The following is a 21,109-nucleotide window of genomic DNA, read 5'->3' as shown; positions in this document are numbered from 1 at the left end:
CTCAATGTGTTCACGCAACTTGAGTGATCCTCTGGACCCGTATTGTATTATGTTCAACTTTTTGATGAATATCATTACTTTAAATTATTATTAATCTGTCGGCCATTATTGACACCTTTAACGCAAGAAAAATGTATGTCTTCACACTGGTCCATTGCGCTTCCGTTGTGGTGTAAGAAATCCTGCTTGCTGCATTTTTGATCAGTTAAAAAAAACTGCATCAATAGCGCTCCCCTTTGTTGAAATGCATTGAAAACGCAGCAAGAATGCATCAATAACGCACCTGGGTTACATATTTGATGTGGTTTTTGAGTCACGCGATCTATGAAAAACACACCATAAGCATAGTTAAATTGTGGTAATGTCACATCAAAGTCGCGTGCACTTTTGATGCCATTATCGACACCTTTTTCTCTTCTCAGCAAAATGCTGATAACACCATAATCTTCAGATATCTTTCGGCCGCTGAAATTTCAGTTAATCTCTAGCTTATGTTACCATCTATCGAAAAATGTGATATGCCATGCCACTATACCAGATGTCTAAGTGCCTTAGATCTTACAAGCCCATAGTCGCCTGGATAATGTGATTGCACCCTGTACATGTTCAAAAAATGTTTTGTACATCTGTTTGTATTGTGACCTTTTGGATAACTAAAGAAATTGCAAAAAAACCTGTCCTCTTCCCCCTCCGAACGCCTCTTCCATCTAACCTGTGTAAGAATGACGTATATACTTGCCTATTTTCGGGCCGCTCATGTGATCCCGCATGTGTCAGACAGTGGCGGCTGCAGGCGAGGGAAGAGCGCACTCCAGCAATGGCTAATAATGCCTGGAACATGACATCATCCATAGATTTCAATGACCCATCTGCAGTTGTCACTGGCTGACACGGGGTAGATCTCATGAGCAGACTGAAAAATAGTTTAAGTATTTACATCTTTTACACTAGTTGGTTAACATAGGTATTAGAAAGAGGGGGGGGGGACTGGAAGCTGGCATTCCACTTTAAAGCTACAGTTTTTCTGCCTCTTGCACTTTTGTTTTGGCTAGTAAACCTGTCATTCATAGTGAGGTGCCACTTGAATTGGAACTGTCAAGAGCTTTGCTTTTGAGAGCAACCTGGCTTTCTGCCAGGACAGGAAGGTTTGGAATGCTGCTAAAGAGGTTTACTCCCAGGTGCCTCCACTTCTTACCAGCAGCAGTTTGCTGCCCCTTTCCATCAGTGACAGAGTCTCCTTTAAAAGTCTTAAAGACACGTTCAACTGGAAGACTCAACAATATGTACCTGGCTACCAGGATTTGTCCACCTGACCACTTGTGGTTTATAGCCATAAATTAGTTGGCCATGAGCTACAGGTGGTCACTGAAAAGTACGGGATCATGACTGCGGTAAATGGAACTAAGGTTTTATGAACACGTTGTGAGGAATGTCATATAAAATATAGTCCACACTAATAACGGGGTAGTTTCATCTCTTCTCTAAATCATTGAAAACAAAAAGCCACCTCAATGATTTTGCCCCAGGCTAGCCCATAAATTTGAGTGTACTTTGTTGTGTCAGATCCTTGGAAGATTCGCTTTTCATGCAATTGCTAGGTGTGCTGTGCCTGGTAGAATAAGCCCAATGACATGTGAGCTTCTCAGTGTGGTCTATGGTCCTCTGTAGGGGCCAGGCACACAGGGGTTGATTTACTAATACTAGAGAATGCAATATCTGGTGCAGCTCTGCATCAACTTCGGCTTGTTCGATTAGGCTTTGACAAAAATAAACTTGGAAGCTGATTGGTTTCTATGCAGAGCTGCACCAGATATTGCATTCTCTAGTATTAGTAAATCAACCCCACCGTTCATTGGTTTGCATATCTAGATGTATCTGAAGGGAGCTTCTGGGCGGGAATGACTGTCTACATTAATCTCAATGGATACTGCTCTGTCACAGCCGCTTTCACGTTATTTTTAGCTGCTGGTCCAAGAAGTGATTTACTCATATGATTTGGACTGTTTAACTGAAACCAGTTGGGGTTTGAGCATCTTAGAAGGGTCCTCTGGGAGATTCATATTGCAATGTATATGGTCACACTCATCTGACTGGAATTTCAGAGACGGTCCAAAAATCTATGCAGAAATTTTCTCCAAGGCTACAGTCGCATGGCAAGTGTGTGCGAATAGCTGCGGCCGCTCAGCCCATACAAAGCAATGACGGGGTGATGACGGTGGCAGCTATTTGTGACTGTTCAGACAACCAGTGATTACCTGCAGTGATTGTGATAAAGTGGGGGAGATTTACTAAAACTGGAACACAGAGTCTGGTGCTGCTGTGCATAGTAGCCAATCAGCTTCTAACTTCAGCTTGTTCAATTCAGCTTTGACTATCAAACCTGGAAGCCGATTGGTTACTATGCAACGCTTCTGTGTACCAGCTTTAGGAAACCCCTCCCAATGTGTCCAGCCATGATCACTGCAGATAATTGCTGGATGTGCGCTCAGTCATGAATAGCTGCGGCTGCCACCAGCCCGTCGTCATTTTTGTATGGCCTGAGAGGCTGCAGCTATTCGCACACACTTGTTCTAGCTGCAGTAATCCGTAGATTCTTGCTGTTGAAAATTGCGGTTTGCTTATTATTCTTGTGAGTGTAGCCTAATGCCCTAAGACCACCTTAGGATCCCCCCAGAAAGACCATGTGTAGGCACTGTTCTCCTGGCGGCTGAAGTGCCGCTGAGATTGTCATTGGGTTGTGGTAATGTGTGGGTTACCAAAATATACGTTAATTCACTCTACCAGAATCTGTCATTGCACTAAATACCGTTCTGATAGTCTGCCATTATCTGACTCACAATTTCCATCCTGTTTAGCGCTGCTGCGTGGTTATTACCTGGGAACTAATTCTATATAAGCCCTCTGATTCCTAATATATTAAAGTGTATTGTAGTTGTACTGTCTACCCTCAAATAGTAAAGTGCTGCATAAACTGTCGGCGCTATATAAATAATAAATAATAAAAACAAATATTCTAGATGAGACCATTTCCGATTCCTACAATGGCAGACTGGTATTCAGTTTTATGATGAATGTAAGAAAAGGATGACGTCTGTTTCATACCTCCCAACTTTCTGAGATGGGAATGAGGGACATCTATTAGAAAAAGTATGTAGGCATAGGACACACCCCCTGCCACACCCCCTTTAAGGAGAATTATACAAAAAAAAATGCACGATTCTGAATAAAATGGGAATCCCTATTTTTTTTTTTTTTTTTTGCTTAGAATAAAGATCACGATTCTCAGGGTAACATCCTCTTTCACATTATACATAAGTTGGGCTAACTTTACTGTTTAGCTTTTTTCACAAAGTGTATTTTTTTCCCCAAAAATTGCATTTAAAAGACCGCTGCGCAAATACAGTGCGACATAAAATATTGCAACGACTGCCATTTTATTCTCTAGGGTCTCTCCAAAAAAAAAGTATGTGGGTATTATGTATATGTGTGTGTGTGTGTGTGTGTGTGTGTATATGTATGTGTGTGTGTATGTATATATATATATATATATATATATATATAAAATGTGTGTGTGTGTGTGTGTGTGTGTGTGTTTGGGGGTTCTAAGTAGTTTTCCAGCAAAATAAAATACTGATTTTAATTTTTAAGCAACAAATGTCAGAAAAAAGGCTTAGTCTTTAACCACTTTACGTCTGCTCGCGGTAATACTACTGCGGCAGAGTGGTTCGTTATCGTCTGACGACGTAGTATTAACGTCGTCAGACACTCCCCCTTCTGGGCGGCGCTTGCGCGCCGCCGGAGGCTCGCTCCCGCTGTTTTCATTCACAGCGGGAGTCGGGCCAGGGGAGGAGCAGCGGCGATCGCCGCTGCTCTGCCCCGATCGCCGGGGATCGAGTCTGGAGATCCGCCCGCCTGTGTAAACACAAGCGGACGGATCTCCATAGTGACAGGGAGTGACAGATCGGACTGTTCAGCATAGCTGGACATCCGATCTGTCCATGACTCACTCAGTCACCCCCCCCCCTACACGTCAGTAAGCACCAGGCATACATTAACCCCTCCCTCTCCAATAAAATTAACCCCTTTCCTGCCAGTGTCATTTTTACAGTAACAGTGCATATTTATAGCACTGATTACTGTAGAAATGTCACTGGTACCCCCAAAAGTGTCAAAAATGTCAGTCAAGGGTCCGATCTGTCTGCCGCAATGTCGCAGTCCCACAAAAAAAATCGCAGATCGTCGCCATTACGCGTTTAAAAAAAAAACACCAAAAATGACAGAAATCTTTCCCTTTGTTAGTAAACGCAATAACTTTTGCGCAAACCAATCAAAATACGCTTATTGCGATTTTTTTTTTTTTTTTTTTTTTTTTTTTTTTTTTTTACCAAACATAGGTAGCAGAAAACAAATTGGCCAAAAATTTTTTAAAAAATTGGTTTTTACATCTTTTTTGGGGGGAATTTCATATAAAAAAATTTTAAAAATATTGTTCTTTTTTCAAAATAAACGCTCTTTTTTTGTTTATAGCGCAAAAAGTAAAAATCGCACAGGTGATCAAATACCACCAAAAGAAAGCTCTATTTGTGGGAAAAAAAGGACGTAAATTTCGTTTGGGTATGGCGTCGCACGACTGCGCAATTGTCAGTTGAAGTCGCACACCGCCGAATCGCAAAAAGTGGCCTGGACGGAAGACAGCAAAATCCTCCGGTGGTAAAGTGGTTAAAGAGGCGTTCCAGTCACCTGTGGTTAAAAAAAAAGTTGTAGCTGCTGACTTTTAAAAATACAGCCACTCACCTGTCCCACGATCCAGCAGTAAGCTTACCCCAGTCGGTCTCACCCGCTGTCTTCGGTCCCCAGTGTTGGCATCTTCACTATGGGCACCTGGCTGTGACAGCTTGCGGCTTTCGAGGGACAGTTGGGAGCAATGGCTGTTTATTAGTCAGTATATTAGGCATGTGTACAGGCTGTATTCTGTGCCTTCCATTGCTAGGAGGTAGGACCCTGACTGACAGTCTATGTATGTTTTCTTGCCATTGTGACTGACACTAGCTAGTGCACACTAGCACGACTTGTGAGGCGACTTGTGTTGCCCCAGGTCGCTTGACATAACAAAAGCAATGTTAATCAATCAGTGCCGTCTTAATTGGCACTACTGAAGTCGCTCCGACTTCAGAAAAGGGTCCTGTACTACTTTGAGGCGACCTGTGATCCGACTGTCCCATATACTTCAATGGGAGTTGCCTCCTTATCTTAATTGAAGCGACTTGTTATCAGACTTCCCGGGAAGAAGAAAGAGATTAGCCAGGCATTCCCCACAGACAAAGTCGCCTGTCTCTTCAAAGTAGTGCACAAGTCTCTTCCAAGTCTCTCTCTCTAAACAAGTCTCTTCCAAGTCTCTCTCTCTAAACAAGTCTCTTCAAAGTCACGGGCGGCTTTCTGGTCGCGGTAGTGTGAACCGGCTCTGAAGAGTCCTATATTTGTTTTTGCTGAATATGTAGAAATACAAATGCAGCAAAAACAATCAGAGGTTTTATGTTCAGAGTGATTTCTTGTCTGCAAAATATTAGCTAATGTATGGCCAGGTTTTGGTCAAGCACCTCTAAACATGCGTACTACATAGTATACAAAGTACTTCTAACTAAGTAACCTTTCACCTTGTATCAGCATAGAGCAGTCAAAGTACGAAAAGCTGGTTGCTGCACATTTCTGAACTTGGTATGTTACTTTTATATGATTGTGGCTGACAAAAAAGTGCCATAAAGACATTTGTTGCTTTTGGCTCCCCAAAACGAGCAAAGTCAGTCCAAGAGTGTATTTTGACTTTCCTCCTTTCGTTCGAGGCGAAGGAATGGTGGCAGTGGCACTGAGGCTGCTGACCACAATGATATGCAGCACAATTGCTTTACACAAAGCCTTGGCTTGGTCTGTAGGAATACCCAGGCCGTGGCTTAAATAAGAAGTAAAGCTTCCTCTGTAAATTGTACCCATAGGTAAGCCTATATTAAGGCTTACCTATAGGTAGTGTAAATATCTCCTAAACATGTACCGCTTTGGAGATATTTACTTTGCATGCAGCCAGTGACATCACTGGCGCATGCGCTCTGAAAGAACGGCCGCCTGTCCTAACAACGGTGGCTCCCACTCGCATGCGCGAGAATGACGTCATCATGGCTCCGGCCATTCAGGTAGACCCAAACCTGGAAGGAAGACAGGTGAACATGTCGGCAGTGAGCGGGCGGCGCTGTGGGGCTTCGTTCTAAGGTATTTCGTAATGAGCTAGTATGTGATGCATACTAGCTTATTATGCCTTTGTCTTTCAGGTGTGTTTTTTTTTTTTTTTTTTTTTGGAGGTTTAAACCTTTTTAAGGCCTCATACACACTAGACATTTTATTAGCTGCTTCTAGGGGCTTCTGGCATTTTTTTATTCCCCAGCCTTTAACAGACCCTCCATGTTATCCTATGTGTCCATGCATCCATGTTTTTAGCAGTATTTAGTGGCAGGAGATTTTAGAGGCAAGAAAAAAAACCCACTGCCAGTGTGTCCAGGAGCAGCAGAGTTAGGGCAGAAAAAACCTATAATACATTTTTCGATTCAATGAATCAAAATGATTCAATAAAATGAATTCAGCCCCAAGAACTTGGCGCCTGTAAAAGCTATAGACTTTTACAAGCATCAGGCATTTTTTTCTGCAAGAATTGCTGCTGGCTTCTAGGAGAGTTAAAAAAACCATCCTGTGTGCATGAAGCCTAAATGTTTATGAATAGTTCTGTGATCATCTCAAGGACCCAATCATTGGAGGTTTACCTCATTTACTGACATCAAAGGTTTCCAGTATATACAATCACACTATATGACCAAAAGTATGAGAACACCCCTCCATATGACTGATCTCAGTAAAGGATACTGTTAAATCTGCAGCATACAAAGACATTTTAGACCAGGAGTATCCAACCCGTAGCCCAAGAGGGCCTTACACAAAATTGTAAACTTGTGGCTATGAATGTTCACATCTGGAGAGATGCTAGGGATGCCGTGTTTGGCATATCACCTGAAGCAGTGGTCAGCACAGACCAGCAGGGCCCAGGAATGTACTGAAGGGATGCCATGTTTGGCATAGCACCTGCAGCAGTGGTCATCACAGACCAGCAGGGCCCAGGAACGTACTGAAGGGATGCCGTGTTTGCAGTAGCACCTGCAGCAGTGGTCATCACAGACCAGCAGGGCCCAGGAATGTACTGAAGGGATGCCGTGTTTGCAGTAGCACCTGCAGCAGTGGTCATCACAGACCAGCAGGGCCCAGGAACGTACTGAAGGGATGCCGTGTTTGCAGTAGCACCTGCAGCAGTGGTCATCACAGACCAGCAGGGCCCAGGAATGTACTGAAGGGATGCCGTGTTTGCAGTAGCACTTGCAGGGCTCCTGCTAGCTAGCGCCAGCCAAGTAAGTGCCCCATTGCCAGATCTAGGGGGGTGCTGAGGTGGGCTGTGCCCTCTAGATTTAGATTTCAGATACCAGCTTCAGATTCTGTTATGGTTGAAGCTCAATTTCTCATTCTTGTATCCTCATTTTTCTTGTTTATCTGACCAGAATGGAATCTGCATAGCGCAGAGTCTCTTCTGCAATAAAAGCCAACTTGGCAGTACATTTAAAGCTGAACTCTAAGACTGTCTTTAAAAATATGTAGAGTTTTAAAAAAAAAAGAGAAGGTAGCACATTGTTACAGTTCATTCTTCCCATCAAATCTTCCCCCAAAACATGCCACCTATTCCCACCGTTTTTCTGCTTTTCCCGTTTGTGCGAATGAGTCCCGGTCGCATTTCCTCCTCCAGTAGTGTACAGAATAAAGCAGGAACCTTCTTATGTCATGTCATGCTTCTTTCTTTGAGTTGCTCCAATCTCCACAGCACCAGAGGCCGACCTGCCCACAGCTGTTGAGTGACTGGCTATGTGGGCATTTACCTTGTTATTAAGGAAGGGTCAAAAGCAATGCCCACGTACATGGCCAGCACAACAATGAATTCCCATGAAATCCTAGAAAACTCACAACTAGCGCCGAAAACCATAACCAAAATAGACAGTGTGTGTGTGTGTAATATATGTGTGTGTGTGTATGTGTATATATATATATATATATATATATATATATATATATATATATATATATATATATATATATATATATATATATATATATATATATATATATATAATATACTATTTGAATTACATTTGACTTTTTAATTTAATATCATGAATTTAAATTAAAATTTATTTTCGGCAGCCACTATCGGCACCTTCTTCTCCTCCTTTCTTCTCCTCAGCAAAACTCCGATAACCCTATTTTCGTCAGATAATTTTCAGCGGCTAATATATCGGTGCATCCCTTGTCACAACATATCGTAATTCTTCCCAACGATGACAACAGTAAGGATCATTCTTCCCACTGACTGTCACAAGGTGTCATGAGTTGTAGATTTTACATTTTTAGCAGGGGTTCCCCGAGACCAGAAATTTATTTTAATGGTTCCTCTTCCTCTGTGTTAAAAAGGTTGAGATGAGAGGCTGCTTTAGATATTTGAATCCCCCTTTTAAATATACAGTGCTTGCGGAAAGTATTCACAATGCTTCACTTTTTCCACATTGTTATGTTAAAACCCTATTCCAAGTTGGATTACATTAATTATTTTCTTTAAAATTCTACAAACCATACCCCATAATGACAATGGGAAAGAAGTTTGTTTGCAATCTTAGCAAATTTATTAAAAAAAATAAAATAAATCCCATGTACATAAGTATTCACAGCCTTTGCTCAATACTTTGTTGAAGCACATTTGCCACCAATTACAGCCTCAAGTCTTTTTGAGTATGATGCTACAAGCGTGGCACACTTTTTTTTTTTTTTTTTTGGGCAGTTTCTTGTATTCTTCTTTGCAGGACCTCTCAATCTCCATCAGGTTGAATTGAGAGCTTCTGTGAGCAGCCATTTTCAGACCTCTCCAGAGATGTTTATTCAGGTTCAAGTCTGGGCTCTAGGACATTCACAGAGTTGTCCCATGGCCACTCCTTTGTTATCTTGGCTGTCATGTGCCTTTTATTGAGGAGTGGCTTCCGTCTGACCACTCTACCATACAGGCCCGATTGGTGGAGTCTTGAAGAGATGGTTGTTCTTCTGAAAGGTTCTCCTCTCTCCAAAGAGAAATGCTGGCGCTCTGTCAGAGTGACCATCGGGTTCTTGGTCACCTCCCTGACTAAGGCCCTTCTCCCCCGATCGCTCAGTTTGGCCAGGTGGTCCACTCTTGAAAGAGTCCCAGTTGTTCCGAACTTCTTCCATTTACGGGTGATGGAGGCCACTGTGCTCATTGGGACCTTTAGAGCCCATTCACACTGCCGCGACTTGTCAGGCGACTTGTCAGCCTGACAAGTTGCGGTATGTCGCGGTCTATTGAGTAGTACAGGACCCGTTCTAATAGGAGCGACACAAGTCGCTCCGACTTAGAAAAAGGGTCCTGTACTACTTTGGAGCGGCCTCGGAGCGACTTGCATAGACTTCCATTATGTAAAGTCCCTGCAAGTCGCGCCGAAGTCGCGGTGCACGCGACTTCACAGGTGGCCCCCCCCAAAGTTGTGCCGCTTCAGTGTGAACCGGCACTAAATGTTGCAGAAATTTGTTTGTACTCTTCCCCAGATCTGTGCCTCGATACAATCTTGTCTCTGTGCTTATATAGACAGGTGTGTGCCTTTTCCAAAACATGTCCTATCAGCTGAATTTACCACAGATGGACTTCAATCAAGTTGTAGAAACATCTCAAGGATGGTCAGTGGAAACGGGATGCACCTGAGCTCAAATTTGAGTGTCATGGCAAAGGTTGTGAATACTTATGTACATGGGATTTTTTTTTTTTTTATAAATTTGCAAAGCTTTCAAACAAGTTTCTTTCATGTAGTCATTATTGGGTTTTTGTAGAATTTTGAGGAAAATAATGAATTTAATCAGTTTTGGAATCAGGCTGTAACATAACAAAATGTTGAAAAAGTGAAGCGCTGTGAATACTTTCCGGATGCACTGTAGCTGAGCGTTATATTTTCCAAGTTACGGAGTTTGGCTTTAGACCAGAGGCTGGTAGTAGGTGTTTACTGGTAATCCAGGCTTGTATTCAATTTTCCGTTATGTTTCCAAAAGTAGCAAAGATCCCATTTTGGCTTACATTACATATTTTCCTTCAGCCAAATCTTTTGTAGACTGCTCTGCGGACTTTATAATATGGTAACCGTATCCGATAATGTTGTGCCGACACCGCGTGTTTGCTTTGTTCACGGATGGTTGCTGCAGATTGGGATTCAGCCTCTAGAGGCCTTACAAGTGTTTTTGAAAGCTGATCCTGTTAATAGAAGTTCTGGTTTCAATGACATTACAATGACTTCAGGAGGAAAGAAGAAACAGTAATCAAGACGGCCTTCATCTAGATTTTCCCTCATTGTTTGCTTTTTGTTCCAGTTCCATTTTCAAGAGAGACATCTGGTACTTTGCTTGCTGGAAAATTCTGACTTTGTGAGACTCTGACTTGTTACGATGCAGCCAAATGTGATTCAGCGCCAAAAACTCAGTCTTGTATGGTTGTTGGCAAGCTGTACCACATGCTGGCTTAATATCGTTATCTGGACTCCAAAGGGGAAATATTCTCATCAGAACAATTGGCTGTACTTGGAGACCCTGTCACCAGACCATTCGTTTCAACAGCAATCTCTTCCCATAAGAGTACCTGTGCATTTAATGTACTTTATGCATGTTATGCCTCCCTTGTGTAGACATCCCAACATCACCATCTTGGATATGATGTCCACAACCAAACGGACACAGAGCTATGGCAGCCTTACCCAACCAAAGTTCCATGAGATCCTGAGGGTACATCTGAGGTTGCTAGGAGTTCCCTGGGCAATGATCAGTAGCAAATGGATTTCTACCCTACACTGACCATCAATGCCCAAGGGGGTTTTACCACCAAAGTAAGGGATCTCTTCTACACTGAACACTAATGTTGGGGGTTACCACTGTTTTTACGGTTTACTTTCTGTAATTTAAAGTGGAGTTCCACCCTAAAATTGAACTTCGGTCCATCTTCTTGCTCTGGGTCACCTGAAAAACAAATGTATAATCACAATTTTTTTTATTTTTTTTACTTACCTTGTTTTAGAAGAAAATATACTTACCTTCCTTCCTCTTCCTCCCTCTGTGGCCGCGGCCCACCGTCCCTTCCTGGCTTGTAAAGATTCCTGGGAGCTGAACGTCATCGCTCCCAGCAATCAATGCGCCTGCACCGGCCCCGACGTCCGTTCCGGTGCAGGCGCCGTCATACCTTGCTAAACAGCTTTTGGGCATGCCCAGAAGCTGTGCAGGGATGACGCTACAGCCCCGGAAGTGACGGCGGGGCCGATGCAGTGCATCGTGGGACCGAAGAGGATGGAAGAGGACGCAGAAGAGGATCGCGCTGGCTTCAGCTGTCCACACCTGAGATGGCAGCGCTGGAGAATACATTTTCAAGGTAAGTATTTCTTCTAAAAGGTAAGTGCAACCCGGGACAGATCAGAGGCTATCCATTGTGGAATGCACTAGCCCTGACTGTCCCGGGGGTATTTTTATGTAATTTTTTTTGTTTTGGGTGGAACTCCGCTTTAAGTTCATTTAATTTCAAAACTATATGTAAAAAGTTTTTGTACAGAGCAGGAAGGAGTGTTAAAAAAAAAAAAAAAGTCTGCTCTGGGTGTAGAATACTCTAGTTACAGCACATTCCTATTAAAACCTTCTACAGCTTGCCATGATTTGTATGTGTAATGCTCTTTAGCTGGAGATTCCGTTACTAAAACATTATTTTTAAGATTACTCCAAGGTAAGGGTTAGGGTTTTCCCTTGATGGCCAAGGTCAGGACTCAGATAGGGTTAGGGACCGCACCCAAGGTTGATGATGAGCGCTCTATAGTAACTACCTGGCAGCTAAGTAGAAGGTCCTTTGAGGAGGTACAGAGATGCTGGACCAGCACACACAGTAAATAGACATTGCTAGAAGAGGAGAGCGCTATGACGTTGTAGAGGGAAAGGGACTGTGCTAGGGAATTGAACCTGCTCTTAACCGACTCACACTCATGCTGATGGACACATCAACAAGGAAGCTAGGGGTGATATCTTGTTGGTTTGACCAGAAAGTGAACAATGTCTTAGTGTGCTCTAGCTAGTATGATATGGATCTATGCATTATGGCGAAGGACCTTAATTGGGTTGGAGGGTCCGATTTAATTTACCTTTTTTTTATCTCTTTGTCTGAACAACCAACCAGCTGCTTGGCTTCATCCAGATACAAATAGGATGGTAAGGCTGCAGATATTCTGGGGCACCCTGCTCTAGAACAGAAGTATTTCAGGGTGGAGGAGGTTGGGACCATTTTTTGCAGCAGTGGCCTCAAGGTTGACATGTGAACTTAGCCTATAAATGCAGGAAACCTGTACTGTGAGAAATATGCAGACTACTTTTGCTGACATATTTCAAAATGCTAGTTGCCTACTTGTCATTCCGATTCTCTGGCTTCTGTCATTTGTGAGCCACTAACCTGGAGCAGGTATGTGGATCAGAAGTCCTGCCTTGACTAGCTGCATGCTTGTTTTGAATCATAAAGGCAAAGCTCGTGTTATCAGAGGGAGGTCTGCAGTGACAGCCTGCGTATATTTCCTTAGCAAATACAGGCAAAGAGCACCCACTGTTCTATATGTTATGGTCTATATTGTTTTAGTATATTCTGTATTTTTACAGCTTCTTTACGGACATATCTTTTCTATCTTTTTTTCAGTTTATAGATGCTGACAACTTGCTGATTAACCCAGATACCATTAATTTGATGATTGCGGAGAACAAGACAGTGGTGGCCCCCATGTTGGAGTCCAGGGCGGCCTACTCTAATTTCTGGTGCGGAATGACCACCCAGGTGAGCAGAATGGTCTGGAAATGGAACCCATTTGAAGTTCAACCATTATCTACACTTTCTATAAGCCCCACTTAGGAGTTCAAAACTAACTTTCACTTACGTCCTCCGACAGTCGCCGCCTCCTCTAAGTCATCACTATTGGGTATTGACTTCCGCTCCGCAGGAGTAGCTAGGCATAATACTTAGTCAAAAGAACAAAGGCGTTTGCATATACACACCCATGGGGGCTGTCCCACTGGTCAATACCCCCCCTGCAGTGACACTCCCAACTCAGTTTAGACTCTGTAAGGTCTTATATGCATGCTCGGTGATCGTTCTAAACCAGTAAATAAATTAGCAAAATTCAGGTGCACGCCACATACAAAAGTATGACCAAGGATGTGCTACTTATTTGGTGTAAAAAATCGCCACATGAGTACCATGGATAAACCCATGCCAAAGCAGCCACAATAGAATTCTAATTAAAAAATATTTTTTTTTTTTATTTTTTTTTTTTTTAAGGCTAAACAATAAATCATGTGATTAAAAATGTATCAATGATTATTTCAAAATGTATGTTCTAAAAACTAGCCACTACTAGGGTATGAACGGAGTAAAAATCAGCCGGTTCAACAGGACCCGGCCACATTTTTGTCTGTGTGTGCAACTGTCTGTTCAACAGAAACCGGTCTAATGATCCACTTCTGTTGAATGATCATTCTGGAAAACCAGCATCTGATCAGCGTTGCAGCCAATGGCTGCAGTGCTGATCAGTGTATTCTGACAAGCAGGGAGTTCCTACTGTCACAATACAAAGACACTGCAGGGGGGATCCGTGCATCCACATCATTGTGTTGCTGTGGGGATCTGTGAGGGTTTTTTCTTTTTTTTTCGGCACGAACAAAAAAAAAAAAACAAACTGCGTACACCCTGCCTAATAGACCTAGATCTTCTATTTTTGGAAGATAAGTATAAAAATGATTACATCATGCGACTGGGGAATTGAGTAAGTCACCTATGTACTGTATACACAAATAATTTAAATGAATGTACTGGGTGGGAGAGGACGTTTAAGGCACAAGGTTTACATACTTTATAAAACACGCAAAATCTCCACTCCCTGTCTGTATTATATTTGTGTGTGTATATACCCAGATTGGAAGGGTTTTGGATTGCTCTAATATTTTTGCTGCTCCAGTATTGATCGTATTTTTTAATGTTGCTCTATGTCTGTTTAGGGATATTATAGACGTACTCCAGCCTACATGCCGATCCGACGGCGAGAACGCCGTGGCTGCTTTGCTGTCCCCATGGTTCATTCCACCTTCCTCATTGACCTGCGGAAGGAGGCCAGCCAACACCTGAACTTCTATCCACCCCACCCAGACTATACCTGGGCCTATGATGACATCATAGTGTTTGCCTTCTCCTGCCGGCAAGCTGGTAAGTCGGGTGACACTGGAAGTGTAGAGTTTTATCCAAAGCAAAAAGAGGTGACCGCACTCAGGATATAGATGAAAACATGGAAGTATTTATTCCTCACCACAGGTAACAAACTTGACAGTACATCACAGGAACAGGTATATTGGTTGACGCGTTTCACCATACTGATAATCGCTTACTCATAACCACACAACCAATATACCTGTTCCTGTGATGTACTGGCAAGTTTGTTACCTGTGGTGAGGAATAAAGACTTCCATGTTTTCATCTATATCCTGAGTGCGGTCACCTCTTTTTTGCTTTGGATGTTACTTGGACTACGGATCCGACTCGCACCTGGAAACATTGTCTCACCTGAGCGGCTCTGTCTGTGTAAAGATTTAAGTGTAGAGTATTAGGTTGATGGTTTGAAGGAAACTACCCCAAAAATTATTTAAATTTTGGATGGTTGTTGGCGAGTCAGGCAGCATGCTGGCTTGTTTTATCAGACTCTGAGTAGTGCAGATGAAGGGATTGCCAACCAGTGGTTAAATCCTTCGTGCGAGATGATGGCTTTTGTTGTATGAATGGAAACACTGTGTGTCCTTGTGTTTTTTTTTTTTTTACCTATTTACTATTGCTGGTGTTTTCAACAAGTATACCAGTTCATGGTCAATGTTCAGGTTTTAAAGTAGATCTAAAGCTGCAATTTTTTGTGGTTTTCGGTTTTATCTGATTGGATTGATTTCCCATTGCTGCCTGGCCCAGAGACACAACAGGAAGTGGGAGCAAACTCCGAAACAGGAGTCCCTACCTAAGATGTTGACCTGTTCCAGAGACGACTTTATTTTGTTTTTTCAAGCCCTTTAAGTGCCGTTCAGGATTTAATAGGAGTATTAGGCTGGGTTAACACTGCAGAACGGAGCAGCTCACAGCTGGGGGTCTGATGCGTCCTTGTTCACCGTTTCAGATCCAAATTCAGTCTGATTTTTTTTTGGCTGAATTTGGACCTGAAAGGGACCAGAAGACGCACAGGACCCCTATGCAATTCGCTCTGGAGATATGGGAACCGACTCCATAAGGAGCCAGTCGCAATCTCCTGACATGCAAATTGGATGCGGAGAAACCTGCATCTAATTCGCAAAAGTGTGAAGTGTAAAGGCCTGTACACGCGATAAGAAAATCTGTAGGGAAAATTCGTCCGATGACCGATCTGCCGATTTTTCGGATTGTTAGTATGGTGCTTTCGACAGCCGACTCCGACTTTTCGGCTGACAAAATCCTGATGTGCAGGTTATAAACGTTTTGTCGTCTGTAATACAACGTACGATTTTTGTCTCATTAGTACAGATTTAGATAGAAAAAAATTTTTAACCCTCCTCTTATGTTAGAATTCCGTTACTATCCATGATGTTAGGGTCAGTTTTGACCCGTGTTTTAAATCAGCCATAAAATACCCTCTGAATAATTATTTATCATCAAATTTGTTTCTTTACCTTTTTAGGCTTCTTTATCCTTGAAAAGATTGGTTTTAATATTTTTGGTGTGACCCCTAGACCTTTCTTTTGATAGCATACCTCTCATTGTCAAATTGAAAAATTGAAAAAATGGTAAAATAAAGTCAGCAACTCTGAAATGAATTTGTCCTATGTTTCTTCACTTTATTTAGAGAAGCAGACAAGCAGGAAAAGAGATAGGCCCCTCCCTAACTACAGCTCACAGGGTTGAGAGGGGATTGGCTGTCACTGTTACTAAGCAGAGAGAGTGTTTATGATTTCAGTTTTGGCACTTATTAGTGTCCTAAAATCCTATATTATAACTGGGTCAGAATTGACCCTAACACCATGAACTTCTTCATTTTCACCACAGTATTTTATAATTTAGTGAAAAGGATTATTTTTCTATTACATTGTTTAAATAGCGGTTCCTGACAAAGTAAAAAAATCTTGATGCAATAAACAAATTTATAGACATTCAAAACCTGAAAACGGGTCAGTTTTGACCCTAACACAAGAGGAGGGTTAAGAGCAAGACTAGGCATGCTCAGAGACGAAAGAACACATAGAAAGCAATCCAACACATGACATCACTTCTGAAGTAGAATTCTGTCGTACGGGAAATTTCGTATGAAAATAACCTCTTCACTTTCCACATCAGACTAGCATGCCACAAAAAACAGACGACAGATCGTTCGATAATCTGATCGTGTGTAGGGGCTTTAGACATAGCGTTCTACAAGGTTTTTATCAAGCTGAATACATATTAAAAGTATTAAGTAATAATAAACCCTCAGTTTTCTAATTATTTCAAATCTGGAAGGTTTTACCTCCTTCATGACCAAGCCATTTTTTTGTTCTACGGCGCTCCGCTACTTTAACTGACGATTGTGCGGTCATGCAGTGCTCTACCCAAATAAAACTTATATCATTTTTTTTCTTTTCTTCACACAAGCAGAACTTTCTTTTGGTTGATATTTGATCACCTCTGGACTTTTTTTTTTTTTTATTATATAAATTTAAAAAGACAGACCCAGAGCTGTGTTGGGGAAGCTCAGACCTAATCACCGGCTGCCGGTGGTCAATCAATGGCAGGGACCCAGTGATCGGCATGTGTATAATTTTTATCATAGGTGTATTTTAAATGATACAAGCAATATATTACACAGAACTGGCAGGTTGTGTGCGAGTCAGCACTCCCTGGCAGCTATAAGGTGGATCAATAACAGGGGAGGGGATACTCTAAATCATGGGTCTTCAAACTATGGCCCTCCAGTTGTTCAGGAACTACAGTTCCCATCATGCCTAGTCATGCCTGTGAATGTCAGAGTTTTACAATGCCTCATGGGATGTGTAGTTCTGCAACAGCTGGAGGGCCGTAGTTTGAGGATCCCTGCTCTAAATGAATTGGGTAAGATTTAGTCCATACAGTTTATAGTATTAAGCAATATCAAGGAGAAGTCTGCAGGACGGATGGATCCACAGGTGGATGGGAATAGCCCCCCCCCCCCCCCGATTTGGTCTCTTGCTAGCTCAGTGAGAGCGGGTGTTAGAGCTGAGGACGCCACCGGTTATATACTGTACCTCCAAATGGCAGATCCCAATTTATCCCTACAGCGGTCTTCTCATCCTTATTGAAGGCTGGTTGCTTGATTGGTGATCCACATCCACTCTATTGCAAGTTCAGCGAGTAAAAGTCATATTTGATCCCCAAGCAAAACATTACTTAGTACTTGGTGGAGAAAACCTTGTTGGAAAGGTCAGAAGTTTCTTTGTAGTTAGTGACCAGGTTTGCACACATCTCAGGAGGGATTTTGGTCCACTCTTTCTTACAGATATTCTCTAAATCCTTAGGGTTTCTTGGCTGTTGATTGGCAACTCAAAGTTTCAGCTCCCTCCATACATTTTCTATAGGATTAAGGCTCAGAGACTGGCTAGGTCATTCCATGATCTTTAAAGGGGTTTTAAAGTCAGAAGGTTTTTTTATCCTAATACATTCCATGCATTAAGGTAGAAAGCGTTCTGTGTGCAGCAGCCCCCCTAATACTTACCTGAGTTCCCTCTCTATCCAGCGATGTCCATGAGTGCTTTAGCCGTCCGAGACTCTCTCTCCTGATTGGCTGAGACACAGCAGCAGCGCCATTGGCTCCTGCTGCTGTCAGTCAAACAGAAAGGCAGCTCCGTGTCTAAATGAATACACGGAGCTGCAGCTCAGCTCGGATGCCCTCAAAGCAAGCTGCTTGCTGTAGGGGCACTTAACAGATGGGAGGGGCCAGGAGCTCCAGCCAGGGACCTGTGAAGAGAAGGATCTGGGCTGCCCTGTGTAAAACAATTGCACAAAGCAGGTAAGTATAATATGTTTGTTATTTTAATAGAAAAAAAAATGAGACTTTACAATTACTTTAATGTGCTTCTTCTTGAGCCACTCCTTTGTTGTCTTGGTGGTATGTTTTGGGTCATTGTCATGCCAAAAGACCCATCCATGACCCATCTTCGGTGTTCTGGTTGAGGGAAGAAGGTTCTCATCCAAGATTTTACAATACATGGCCCCATCCATTTGTCTCTCAATGTGGCAAAGCCGTCTGTACCTTTAGCAGAGAAACAGCCCCAAAGCATAATGTTTCCACCTCAGTGTTTGACTGTAGGGATGGCGTTCATAGGGTCACAGTCAGCATTTTTCTTCCTCCAAACACTGCGAGTAAAGCTAATGCCAAAGAGTTCAATTTTAGTCTCCTCTGAACACAGCACTTTCTCCCAATCCTTCTCTGAATCATTTAGATGTTCATTGGCAAGGTTCAGATGGGCCTGTACATGTGCCTTTTGAGGAGGGGGACCTTGTGGGCACTGCAGGATTTCAATCCATGGCGGCGTATTGTGTTACCAATGGTTTGTTTGGTGACTGTGATCCCAACTGCCTTGAGATCATTCACAAGCTCTTCCTGTGTAATTCTGGGCTGATCCCTCACTTTTCTCATGATCATTCTTACCCCATGAGGTAAAATCATGCATGGAGCTCCAGACCGAGGGCGAATTATGTTTTTTTTTTTTTTTTTTTTTTTTTTTTTTATTTCTTCCATTTGCGAATAATTGCCCCAACCATTTTTTGCATCTTACCAAGCTTCTTGCTGGTGGTCTTGTAGCCCATTCCAGGCATGTGCAGGTCTACAATCTTGTCCTTGATGCCCTTTGACCACTCTTTGGTCTTGCCCATGATGGTGAGGTTTGCATAGAAGAAAGAGATTCTGTGGACAGGTGTTTTTATACACATAACGAGTTGTCATTAGGAACACCTTCTTAAATTGACAGGACCAATCTGTGTACCACATGAGCTTATACTGTAGCCATTCTGTGAAGCCAGAATTGTTGTTTGGTAGGGGATCAAATACTTATTTCACTCACTGAACTGCAACTCAATTTATAACATTTGTATCGTAATTTTTCTGGATTTTTGGTTGGGCTCTATCATTTTAAAATACACCTATGATAAAAAATTATAGACCCTTCATTTCTTTGTAAGTGGGCAAATTTACAAAATTAGCAGAGGATCAAATAATTATTATTTCCCCCACTGTGTCTCCCTACACTGTGTGCATCAATAGAAACACATAGCCCCGTAGCCTAGGTTGGCATGGTAATCCCCCACTCCTCCCTCCTTCTCCAAACTAACGGACTGACTGAAGGCTGCACTGTCAACTGTTAATGCTTTCCTGTGAAGACTGGGAGTTCAGGGAAGCAGCACTGGGAGAGCTGGAGCCCGCAGCATTGAAACTTGTAAACTGCAAATGCTGGGGTTATAATTTTTCAAAATAGTTCTTATTTTACTGAATGTGTTGAATGTGTTATACAAAAAAAAAGGCTAAGGGTTTAATTCCACTTTAACTATAGCTTTATACAAGCTGCAATGAATGCTGAATACATATTAACGTAAGCCTTAACTTTAGTGTTCTACAAGCATTTACAAGTTCAGAGCTGTATGCCCGCCTGTTAGTTTTTTGTTTTTGTATTTGCCTCTTCAGCCGAATTACGCAGTATTGATCTCTTCGGGTGGATTTATTGTAAAGTAATAGGTCCTGTTTAACACCGGTCCCTTTGGGGATCTCACTTGGACTGGTATTGGATTATATGCTACATTTAAGGTGCTTTCTGTGTCTCCCCCAGATGTTCAGATGTTCATCTGCAATAAAGAGGCTTACGGGCACCTCCCTGTCCCTCTGCGATCACACAGCACTCTGATTGATGAAGCGGACAACTTTCTTCACACCAAACTGGAGGTTGCGGGTGAGTTTCCATCCATGAACGAAGAAGAGTAAGGTCTGAATAGGAAAACTGTAATGGGGCCGCGACCCACAACGTGCTTTGTGGGCTTCCATCAGTATACAGCTTCCTCCAGTCTGGAACATAGATATTCCAACTGCCCTACATACAAAAACTAGCCTGAACTTAGCTTGTATGTGTCTGAAAAACAACTAACTCTTTATTGAACAAGAAACAGACTTTTATACACTTGAGAAGTTTGTCAGTCACTACATGAAGAATGACCCAAATAATTACCCAAAACATCACACAATGGTTAGATAATGAGGTACAGCTGATTCATGGCTAATCCCATCTACAGTGCCTTGCAAAAGTATTCATTAACATGCTAATTAAATGAAAATTAGCAGCCAAACAGTGACTTCATCCTAGGAGATGCAGTCTCTGTTTAAGTATTTAAGCAGCCCATAGATGATTCAGTTTTCTTTCCTTCAACCACGGGTGTAAAGAAAGAAAATTGCTAAATTCTCTTATCAACACAGTCAGTGATGGGGGGAATGCCTTCTACAGTGCTATTGTGCTCTGCCTGCGGGGAGCCTTCCCAGCCGGCAGAACCCAATGATTACTGATAGTGGCTATAACCACCGGCAGTAATCAAATGTAAAAAAAATCTGACAGGCAGTTGTACCCAAGTCGATCCAATCCTCCATGCACATGCTTTAGCTTTAGCATGTTCCTGATTTTAAACTAAAGGGTAGCCAGTCGCTGTTCGGCTGATAATTTTCCACCTAGGTTTTTTTTTTAATCTACAGTTATCGAGCTAGATGGTGCTTACAGGACCACCAATGCCTTGAATCTTAGGTGATTCTTGCTAACATTCAAGTGTATGGTCTGCTTTAGTGCAGAGCGGGTTGAGAGGGCTAGGTCTTACCAGGGGTTTATGTATTTAACAGTACTCTGTGCCAAAAAAAACCCAAAGCTTATT

General features: G+C 42.4%; 1 protein-coding gene across 2 annotated transcripts in view; it reads left to right on the top strand.

Annotated features, from left to right (window-relative positions):
• Positions 1–21,109, top strand: part of COLGALT1 (collagen beta(1-O)galactosyltransferase 1) — a 100,557-nt gene that overhangs the window by 30,101 nt on the left and 49,347 nt on the right. For both annotated transcript variants that reach the window (XM_082252727.1, XM_082252728.1), the window contains 3 exons: positions 12,839–12,973; positions 14,191–14,395; positions 20,029–20,148. In XM_082252727.1, the coding sequence (XP_082108853.1) occupies positions 12,839–12,973; positions 14,191–14,395; positions 20,029–20,148 (460 nt within the window). The remainder of the gene's footprint in view (positions 1–12,838; positions 12,974–14,190; positions 14,396–20,028; positions 20,149–21,109) is intronic.

This window comes from Pelophylax lessonae, assembly GCF_965119305.1.
Source record: "Pelophylax lessonae genome assembly, chromosome: 4".
Lineage (NCBI taxonomy): Eukaryota > Metazoa > Chordata > Amphibia > Anura > Ranidae > Pelophylax > Pelophylax lessonae.
This window is presented reverse-complemented; position numbering and strand designations above follow the sequence as displayed.